The sequence below is a fragment of the Thalassophryne amazonica genome, chromosome 15 (assembly GCF_902500255.1).
Source record: "Thalassophryne amazonica chromosome 15, fThaAma1.1, whole genome shotgun sequence".
NCBI classification, from domain to species: domain Eukaryota; kingdom Metazoa; phylum Chordata; class Actinopteri; order Batrachoidiformes; family Batrachoididae; genus Thalassophryne; species Thalassophryne amazonica.
Window position 1 is genome coordinate 57,362,026 of NC_047117.1, and position 11,645 is coordinate 57,373,670.

An 11,645-nucleotide genomic window follows, 5' to 3' on the forward strand; every position below is an offset into this window, starting at 1 on the left:
AGATAGGAGACCCCGATGAGAGAGAGGCCGCGTCCCACACGGCTTCCACCACCAACGGCCTGAAGAACACCGGAGCCGCCAAGTCCCGAATCCCCAGGTGACCTCTGTCTTCGGCTGTCGACCCTGGTACTGCTGGCAAAAAGCAGAAACAAGATGAATGAGTGTACGTCTGTACACTCAGTGGTCCTCGGTCTGTACACCGTTAGGAGGGGGAACCTCCACCTCCGAATCACACACTCGTGCAGCTCTTGTGTAACCACTTATCTGTCCAGAGAGTAAGGCGCAGTCGTCGTCGTTACGCCAAACGCCGAAGTCCCAGATAAGGCTCCGTCCACAAGAATAGGGCTGCAAATGAAAACTGGATTAGAACACAATGTGTCAGTAGCAGAGAACGTACCTCTCGGTAGTCGATTTCTCGGCGGGGAGGTGGAGTTGCAGTCCGGCTTAAGTGGTGGTGTTGATGAGTGACAGCTGGTGTGATGAGTGACAGCTGTCACTTCCTCTGGGTCTGGCGCCCTCTCGTGCTTGGAGCCCGCACTCCAAGCAGGGCGCCCTCTGGTGGTAGTGGGCCAGCAGTACGTCCTCTTCAGCGGCCCACACAACACAAACATCCTTTCAGTTGATGGGATAAGAAAAGTGTCCAAAATATCAATGTAAACTTCTGCATTTATTGATGATGTAATGACAGCCATCTCCCCAGTGCCTTTACCTGACATGCAGCCCCATATCATCAATGACTGTGGAAATTTACATGTTCTCTTCAGGCAGTCATCTTTATAAATCTCATTGGAACGGCACCAAACAAAAGTTCCAGCATCATCACCTTGTCCAATGCAGATTCGAGATTCATCACTGAATATGACTTTCATCCAGTCATCCACAGTCCACGACTGCTTTTCCTTAGCCCACTGTAACCTTGTTTTTTTCTGTTTAGGTGTTAATGATGGCTTTCATTTAGCTTTTCTGTATGTAAATCCCATTTCCTTTAGGCGGTTTGTTACAGTTCGGTCACAGACGTTGACTCCAGTTTCCTCCCATTAGTTCCTCATTTGTTTTGTTGTGCATTTTCGATTTTTGAGACATATTGCTTTAAGTTTTCTGTCTTGACGCTTTGATGTCTTCCTTGGTCTACCAGTATGTTTGCCTTTAACAACCTTCCCATGTTGTTTGTATTTGGTCCAGAGTTTAGACACAGCTGACTGTGAACAACCAACATCTTTTGCAACATTGCGTGATGATTTACCCTCTTTTAAGAGTTTGATAATCCTCTCCTTTGTTTCAATTGACATCTCTCGTGTTGGAGCCATGATTCATGTCAGTCCACTTGGTGCAACAGCTCTCCAAGGTGTGATCACTCCTTTTTAGATGCAGACTAATGAGCAGATCTGATTTGATGCAGGTGTTAGTTTTGGGGATGAAAATTTACAGGGTGATTCCATAATTTATTCCTCAGAATTGAGTGAGTCCATATTTTTTTCCCTCTGCTTGGTCTAAAAAAGTAACCATTACTGACTGCCACAATTTTTTTTCTTGATTTCTTATAGTGTTTCTTAAAGCCAGGAAGTTGCCATTTGAAATGACTTTAGTTTTGTGTCATGTCTGAGATCTGCTTTTTTACTACAAAATTAAACATCTGAATGAACATCCTCCGAGGCCGGTGATTCCATATTTTTTGCCAGGGGTTGTAGAAATACTGCAGCTTGGACATGACTAAAAGTCTCATGTGCTTTCTGTTTTCAAATAAAATGACCTGCTGTTGTGGGTTGATTTGATCACTGACTCGACTTTCTGAAACTAAAGGGAAAACTTAATGCACCCACATGAAACTTTTTTGCATTATTTTACTCTGTGAATGAGGCATTAATGTTTTTAGTTTCTGGAGATTAAAGTTAATTTCTGTGTGTTTGCATATTCCTGACTCAAACCAAGGTTACCCTTCAATTCTGAGTAAATATGCACAAGTTATGACCTTTGCGCTCAGTCGATCAGCGCTTACGTGAGCATCTGATTGGAGCTGGCAATCTGTGCCCTGTGCACTAGCCTTTATTTTGGCACCATCTCCATGCAGCGCCAGGGCACTGAGGAGACCTCATTACAAGAAAGATGGGTCTGACTTTGGCTTTGGTGCTACTTAGCCAAGTAGCTTTGCATGCAACTGCAACTTCCAAGACAGGTAAAATAAAATAGAACTGCTCAATTTGTACTTGTCAAGATTATCAGTGTGGCTGTGCAATCAAGTGAGTTTCTAATTTACAACATTCTGATTCATTAGTACTGTTGCTACATTACGTAATGGATTAAATCATATATTTATTATGACACTGCAAATGCTTTGTGTTTGATTTAATTTGATTCCATGTGTTCTGCACATTACCCTGTACTAAAACATTTTCTGGTCTTGAACCAGTCTGTAGTCGCCCACTTCTCCTTGATGGCATCAATGAGTCAACCCTAAAAGGAGTATATGAGGTTGGAGAGGAGGTGACCCTCACATGTGAGCTGGGGTACATGCCTTCCACTGCAAGTGCTCACAAGATCACCTGCACCCCCACAGGAGAGTGGACAACATCAGATCTGATATGCTCCCGTGAGTTTACATACTGATGCATATTTATTGTGCATCTCAGAATAATTCAGACGTACACCAAGTGCCTCAATTGCTATACTTTTATTAAGAATAATGTACCATATAAGGAGCAAAATGAAAAGAAAAAAATCCTCAAATCAGTATCAAGTAGCACTGAGTTCATCCTGTAATCTTTGACCAAACAAATGGATCACAGATACACGTGAACTTGGCCGTGTTGCCCATGGGGGTGTTGCCAGTGGGGATCCATGTGCTCCAGATTGGATAGTGTTTATAAGACAGGTAGCTGACATTTTTCAAGAGTGCTAATAAATTATGCAACCTTCTATAATGAGTTGGAATGTCCGGTGATTCCAAAATGTTTTTAGACCCTTAGACCTCAACAGTTTTTAGAAGAAGAACTCGACCCTTGTATATTTCCTATTAATTATGTAATTTTTTTAATGTTAATTTACTGTGTTAATGTTTTATAAATTGTTTAGTTTTCTGTTATCACACATTGTTATTATTATTATTATTAGTAGTAGTAGTAGTATCTGTATTATTATTATTATTTTATTATTTCATCTATCTTGTCATTTGATTTTTAAAAGGGACCACAATGGAAATAAGTTGACTTTCTTGTGTCGTTCATATATATATTTTTTATGTATTTACAATTATATTATGTACTTAGACTGAACTTACTAAATAAAATCACGCACGCACGTGCGCTTTTAATATTTAGATGATTGATCACCATTATAGTAGAGACCTCATCAAGGAACCACTGTTATAATAACGGGCAACAGTTTGTGGTTCCTTGATACAGCATTGTAATAAAGGTCAATAAATACAGACTGGGGTTGTTTTTTTTTTTGGGGTGGGGGGGTCATTGTTGTAATAATAATGTCATTATTATTACAACAGTGACGATTATTACAGTAGTGGTTGCAACATCCCCTTTGGTCGCAGGAAAAACATTCATTGCCTATTTGGATGTGGCAACAAACAAGAACACCTGCTCATGTATGCGATCCGTATGATTTTATCTTGTTCTTCTAATTATACAGTACATGATTATCTAGAGTATGAAAACAGAGCATAATAAATTAATTTAAGTTCATTGTTGTCATTACTGCATTGTCTTTGTGCAGCTAAGATGTGCCCGATTCCAAAACCTCTGCAGCCTTTAGCAAAGACAGAGGCTCCATTCAAGAGTGTACTCAACTACACCTGTGATGAAGGGTAACACACCTGACTGAGCAAGTACATCCAAACAGAATGATAGGGTGTGCTAAATACAATGTCAGACTAATGTAAATCACTGCTTTTCAGGTATGTTATATTAGGAGCCAGTAAAAGCCAATGTTTGCAGGACGGCACATGGAGCCATCCGCCACCCCTATGCAAAGGTACTGACTTAAAATAAAGTTGAAATGTGTAAATTATGTCCAAATTATATAAAGATGCTTGAGGAAATGTAAATGACTCAACTGCTGCCATATTTGTTATTCAATTACAAAATTCTATGTGCAAAGGTTTATCTCATTCCTATTTTGGCTGTTATGCAGCCCAAACCTTCAAGGCAAACCAGCAAGGCCCAGGCCAAGAATTTGACCCCTCAAGGCACTGACCAAGCCTTGACCCCCCCCCCCCCCCCAAGACTTTAATCCCACAAGCCCTTGGCCAAGGCTTTGACCCAACAAGGGCCAGGCCAAAGGTTTGCCTGCCAAGGCTCAGGCCAAGACTTTCACCCTCTCAAGACCATGACCAAGGTTTTGACCCTTCAAGGCCAAGACTGAGTCTTTGACCCTCATGGTCAAAGCCAAAGCCTGAAACTTCACACCAACTTCACACCCAAGGCCAAAGTTTGAAACCACATGGTCAAGGCATAAATAAAGACATCAATAATGGAAAAAAAAATGGATCATACAAAAACAGAGGTTTACAAAAAAAGAGACAAAGTATTAAAATCTTGGTTGTCATGAAAGTAACTTCAAGAACAACAGCAGCTATTATTAGAACAGTATTATTCTATATTTTAAAGCTTGTTTGTGTCCATAAATAGTATTTAAAAAACAATAGCAAAATGCCATTTACCCTAATAATACCCACATTTTTCTTGATCTGACCAAAGATTTAAACCTTCAAAAGAAAGACCAAAGCTATGTACTAGGGGTTTTGCATTATGAACATGAACATCAACATGGATTTGTACAGTGACCGTTGGATGTCTGACCTTCTTCTTAGCTGTGAACTGCCCCCTACCTAAACCTCCCAGTGATGGCAGAATCATCCATGATAAGCCAATCACTGGAACCACCACCATGTACGGACAAGGCTGGACATACGAGTGTAACCTTCCCAAGGCACCCAGTTATGAGAGGGGATACTGCAAGGCTGATGGAAGCACTACTGAACCACCAGTATGTCGCGGTATGCCAGTTTGTTCATGACCTCCCAACAGTAAAGATGTCTGATATGTTTCAGAGTGCGTATGTCTACGAAGAGAATGTATAATCCCAACACGTTTAAAGCCTGTGGTAATTTTTGTAAGACTCAGGCTCAGGTAAGCATCATGCTTCACTATAAGGTCATCTGTAAAATTGTGGAACACATTTTAACAAACTGTTCCATAGAATAACTACAAAATGTTTGAGTTTATTCAAATAAATATATTAGTTGGATCACCACAATATGTCAAGTTAATACACTCACTTTACCATCTTAAATTGTATTCAGATTACTTAACATTATCAAGTTCGATGCACATAAAATAATATGCCTGCTGAAAAAATGTTTAGTCATTGGCATTGCATTTTCTCTACAGGATTATCATTTGATTTAACTCTGTTTTCTTTTCCCATTTTTATCAGGTTAGGATAAGGAGCAACATGCAGTTTAACTAAAAAAACCATTACGAACATTCCCCATAATACACTCTGACCTGAACAGAAAAAGAATAAGTCCCTAATGTATGTCAGAGTGCAGACTGCACATAACACCACATTGTAAAAGCTAACAGTTTTTATCTTACCATTAACAGTGCTGCAAATAAGGTGTCTGAAGTGGACTTGTCTGTCCTTGTGCATCCATTAGGATGGGAGATGATGGTCAGGTGATTAAAGCGGTGGACTTGTGATGTTAGTTCAAATCCCTGTTAGACCAGAAAATCAGTCAGGACACCTGGGCAAGGTCTTCAAGGTTGCTGCCAGTGTGGAGTTAGTGCCTTGCATGTCAGTACTCTGACATCGGTGGGTGAATGTGAGGCATCACCCAACAACCTGGTATCACAGCAAGTTGTGATTCAGCAGCACGAAATATACATTAATCTATACAGAGCCACCTTCCTGACACTCTTAGTTGTTTCCCTGCTCCAACACACCTGAATCAAATGAAAGGCTCATTAAACGTCTGCTAACGAGTCTTTCATTGGATTCAAGTGTGTTGGAGCAGGGAGACAACTAAGAGTGTCAGGAAGGTGGCTTTTGACGACTGAACTTGGCCACCCCTGATCTATAGGTTCATGATATTGTGACAAAAAGCGCCTCATTTTTGTCACAGCAGCATAAATTTATTCTAATTCATTCCGTGATGGCTGCACGAAATTAAAAGTGAAGCGGGGGGGGTCGGGGTGGTTATGGTTAGGGTGAGGGGAAAGAGTAAGATTAGGTTATGGTTACAGTTAGGGTTGGGGGTAGGAGTAGGGTTAGGAATAGTGAGTTAAAAAAACTGTCATGAAAATTTGACTCATTTCGTCACGGGAGCACAAAAAAAAAACAACAACAACAAAAAAAACGTGAGACTGGGCTGCACCTAAAAGTGCTTTGACCATGAAAGCACTATATAAATGCATTTTCATTAATTCAAGAATTTCCATGTAAGGCCCCAGTCACACCTGAAACAGCTGCATCTCACAGTGCATCCAGGGAGTATTCACAGCGCTTCATGTTTTTCATTTTGTTATGTTACAGCCTTATTCTAAAATGGCTTAAATTCATTTTTTTTCCCTCACAATTCTACACACAATACCCCATAATGACAATGTGAAAAACGTTTTTGTGAGATTTTTGCAAATTTATTAAAAATAAAACTAAGAAATTATGTGTACTTAAGTATTCACAGCCTTTGCCATGATGCTAAAATTGAGCTCAGGTGCATCCTATTTCCACTGATCATCGTTGAGATGTTTCCACAGCTTAATTTGAGTCCACCTGGGGTAAATTCAGTTGATTGGGCATGATTTGGAAAGACATACACTTGTCTACATATAAGGTCCCACAGCTGACAGTGCATGTCAGAGCATAAACCAAGCATGAAGTCAAAGGAATTATCTGTAGACCTCTGAGACAGGATTGTCTCAAGGCACAAATCTAGGGAAGGGTACAGAAATATTTCTGTAGCTTTGAAGGTGCCAATGAGCACAGTGGCCTCCATCATCCTTAAATGGAAGAAGTTTGGATCCACCAGGACTCTTCCTAGAGCTGGCTGCCCATCTAAACTAAAATGATTTATAAATTAAATGATACTATATACAAATACATATTTTATTATGAAGTGTATTATTTACAGCATGTTTCAGGTTTAACTAACAGCTTAAATCTGTATTTACACTTCACCTAAAATTCTCCTACAGGCTAGATCAAGAGATCATCAAATTGATTTCAACTGACCAGCCTGTTCTTCTTCTTCCTTTTTTTGTTTACTTTCTATAAGTTTCTATGTTTTTATACACAGTACATGTGCACAATTTGAATATACATTGTCATAATGTGCATCTTTGTTTTGGGCTCATCCCAGTGGTGAGTTGCCCCATCCCCACAGGGATACCAAACGGCTTCATCACATTCGCTGTCATAAGGGAGCATGGCTACAAGGATCAGGTTAAGTACTCCTGCAATGAACACTACGTCCTGGATGGTGATCCTCAGATTCAGTGTGAAAACACAGGAACCTGGTCTGCCAAGCCAGTCTGCAGGGGTAAGTCATGACAAAATCAGATTTAAAAAAAAAAAACTATTTCCTGAAGCAGTCAAGAACATATGCCCAAAGTCATCTCAACAACTGACAATTTGGTTCTGAATCAAAATTATTCCAATTAGACATAATAATAATAATAATAACAAGAGCAATCTGAGATTTCTGACATCTGCCAATCTGGTTCTGGATCATATCTAAAATTCAGTGGAGTCTTCCATGCCCTAATATGGAAATGTGGTGCAAATTTGGTGAGAATTTGCAAAGTACTTTTGACATAATCCTTAAAAGACTATAAAATGAAATACTGAGTCAGAATCTGGATCCAGTTCACCTCCAAAATTCAGTGGAGACTTCCATGCCCTAATATCTATCTGTGGTACAAATGTGGTGAGAATCCGTGAAGTACACACACACACACACACACACACACACACATCTTCAACCGCTTCGTCCAATTAAGGGTCGCGGGGGGCTGGATCCTATCCGAGCAGTCATAGAGCGTGAGGTGGGGTACACCCAGGACAGGACGCCAGTCTGTCACAGGGCCACATATAGACAAACAAACACAGACACACCCACACGCACACCTATGGACAATTTAAAGATTCCAATCCACCTAACCTGCATGTTTTTGAATGTGGGAGGAAACCGGAGCACCCAGAGGAAACCCACGCAAACATAGGGAGAACATGCAAACTCCACACAGAAAGGCCACATGCGGGATTGAACCCATGACCTTCTCGCTGTGAGGCAACAGTGCTAACCACTAAGCCACCGTGCTGCCCAATCCATGAAGTAGTTTTGACATAATCTTTCAAAGCCTATATAAAATGAAATCATGATCCAGAATCCGGATCTGGATCACCTCCATAATTCAGTGGAGTCGTCGATGGCCTAATACTGTATGTATCTATAGTGCAACTTTTGTGAGAATCCATGAAGTAGTTTTGACATATAAAGTGAAACTTGATCCAGAATGCAGATCCGTATCACCTCCAAAATTTAACAGGGTTTTCCATGGCCTAATATGTACAACCCCTGGCAAAAATTATGGAATCACCGGCCTCAGAGGATGTTCATTCAGTTGTTTAATTTTGCAGAAAAAAAGCAGATCACAGACATGACACAAAACTGAAGTCATTTCAAATGGCAACTTTCTGGCTTTAAGAAACACTATAAGAAATCAGAAAAAAAAAATTGTGGCAGTCAGTAATGGTTACTTTTTTAGACCAAGCAGAGGGAAAAAATATGGAATCACTCAGTTCTGAGGAAAACATTATGGAATCATGAAAAACAAAAGAACGCTCCAACACATCACTAGTATTTTGTTGCACCACCTCTGGCTTTTATAACAGCTTGCAGTCTCTGAGGCATGGACTTAATGAGTGACAAACAGTACTCTTCATCAATCTGGCTCCAACTTTCTCTGATTGCTGTTGCCAGATCAGCTTTGCAGGTTGGAACCTTGTCATGGACCATTTTCTTCAACTTCCACCAAAGATTTTCAATTGGATTAAGATCTGGACTATTTGCAGGCCATGACATTGACCCTATGTGTCTTTTTGCAAGGAATGTTTTCACAGTTTTTGCTCTATGGCAAGATGCATTATCATCTTGAAAAATGATTTCATCATCCCCAAACATCCTTTCAATTGATGGGATAAGAAAAGTGTCCAAAATATCAACGTAAACTTGTGCATTTATTGATGATGTAATGACAGCCATCTCCCCAGTGCCTTTACCTGACATGCAGCCCCATATCATCAATGACTGTGGAAATTTACATGTTCTCTTCAGGCAGTCATCTTTATAAATCTCATTGGAACGGCACCAAACAAAAGTTCCAGCATCATTACCTTGCCCAGTGCAGATTTGAGATTCATCACTGAATATGACTTTCATCCAGTCATCCACAGTCCACGATTGCTTTTCCTTAGCCCATTGTAACCTTGTTTTTTTCTGTTTAGGTGTTAATGATGGCTTTCATTTAGCTTTTTTGTATGTAAATCCCATTTCCTTTAGGCAGTTTCTTACAGTTCGGTCACAGACGTTGACTCCAGTTTCCTCCCATTCGTTCCTCATTTGTTTTGTTGTGCATTTTCGATTTTTGAGACATATTGCTTTAAGTTTTCTGTCTTGACACTTTGATGTCTTTCTTGGTCTACCAGTATGTTTGCCTTTAACAACCTTCCCATGTTGTTTGTATTTGGTCCAAAGTTTAGACACAGCTAACTGTGAACAACCAACATCTTTTGCAACATTGCGTGATGATTTACCCTCTTTTAAGAGTTTGATAATCTTCTCCTTTGTTTCAATTGACAACTCTCGTGTTGGAGCCATGATTCATGTCAGTCCACTTGGTGCAACAGCTCTCCTTGGTGTGATCACTCCTTTTTAGATGCAGACTAACGAGCAGATCTGATTTGATGCAGGTGTTAGTTTTGGGGATGAAAATTTACAGGGTGATTCCATAATTTATTCCTCAGAATTGAGTGATTCCATATTTTTTTCCCTCTGCTTGGTCTAAAGAAGTAACCGTATAGTGTTTCTTAAAGCCAGAAAGTTGCCATTTGTAATGACTTTAGTTTTGTGTCATGTCTGTGATCTGCTTTTTTTCTACAAAATTAAACAACTGAATGAACATCCTCCGAGGCCGGTGATTCCATAATTTTTGCCAGGGGTTGTATCTGTGGTGCAAATTTGGTGAGAATCTGTGCAGTAGTTTTGATGTAATCCTGCTAACAGTAATCCTTCAAAGCCTATATAAAGTGAAACTTGATCCAGAATCTGGATCTGGATTACCTTCAAAATTTAACGGGGTCTTCCTTGGCCCAATATCGATCTGTGGTGAAAATTCCATCAAAATCCTTGCAGTAGCTTTGATGTAATCTTGCTAACAGACAAGACAGACAAAAAAAATTAAAGAATGCCAGTGATTTTATTATGTCCTTGGTGGATGTAATAATAGTGCAATAATATTACCATGTAGAGTCAAATGATTTAGCATGATGGTGCATTTATTTGCACATTCAGGATTGGTGATTCCAATTCCTTGTGTGTTTGTCATCCAGCTCCCTGTGCAGTGGGAATTAAAAGAGGTCGGATTTTCTACAACTCCAAGAAGCTCTGGATCGCAGACCTCAAACCCAATAGAGTCCTCCATGGAGAGCATGTCGCCTTCTACTGCCTGAACAAAGGTGACAGGTGTGGCTACCCCGTGGCCAGCACCTGTAATGATGGCACGCTCCCTATCCCAGAATGCTTTGAGGGTGAGCCCATGTCATATTAGCAAATCTGATTTACTGCACACCTTTATGACGTCATATGGAGAAACACATCAATGAGACGGCATCATTCGCTCAGTTTATGATGGTGTCATTTTGCGTGATATGTGCCAGTTTCTTCTCTAACATCAAATCCCATAATTCTTTGCTTTGTCTCTGCTTCTTTTTAGAACCAGGCAAATTGGAGTACAATTTAAGGCCGACAACACTTCCATCAGAAATCACAATGTGTGCTACAAGTCCCACAAGTCCTTCAAGTACTGCCTAAGCACCGCATGAATCACGATACTTTAAAGGGGTCAACTTATACCTGTTTTTAGGCAATCTGATAAAAAACTTTAATGTTTTATCTTGTTTAACATACTGACCTGTGAACATCAGAAAATAAAAGTTGGAATCCTAAATCTCATCTCATATTAAACCTTTGATCTCAAACTCAAATGTCTTCAGTCTATAGAAAAAGAGAGTGAGGGAGAGAGAGAGAGAATCGGTCTTGTCGGTCCAGTACTTAGTGCCCTACAGGAGCCATCCAGTGCATTTTTGAGAAAACAAAAGGGAGCTGTTTGTTTTCTTACCTGAGGCCAAAATATGGCTAGCAGGTATTGTGAAGATCTTTCTTTGCTTGTGTCCAACTGTCTGTCTGTCTGCGCTCAGCATAAGTCCAGTCCTATTACTGCCAGGGTCTTCAAATTCACAAGGAACATGCTTGGGACATAGACCTTGGACAAGTTCAAAGATGGTTAACTTTGACTTATTTGAGACTTCTGGTTGCCAGATGTAGGGAGAGGATGCACTCCAGAGAGCTCCTGGTT

The 11,645-nt window shown here is 40.2% G+C and overlaps 1 protein-coding gene across 1 annotated transcript; it reads left to right on the forward strand.

The window, feature by feature from the left end:
* Nucleotides 1-2,065: 2,065 nt before the first annotated feature.
* LOC117527046 (beta-2-glycoprotein 1-like) lies at nt 2,066-11,298 on the forward strand. The gene is made up of 8 exons (XM_034189192.1): nt 2,066-2,173; nt 2,408-2,587; nt 3,724-3,814; nt 3,905-3,981; nt 4,820-5,005; nt 7,370-7,549; nt 10,621-10,818; nt 11,004-11,298. The coding sequence occupies exons 1-8, from the start codon at nt 2,104-2,106 to the stop codon at nt 11,099-11,101; spliced, it is 1,080 nt and encodes a 359-aa protein (XP_034045083.1). The 5' UTR covers nt 2,066-2,103; the 3' UTR covers nt 11,102-11,298.
* Nucleotides 11,299-11,645: the final 347 nt, after the last annotated feature.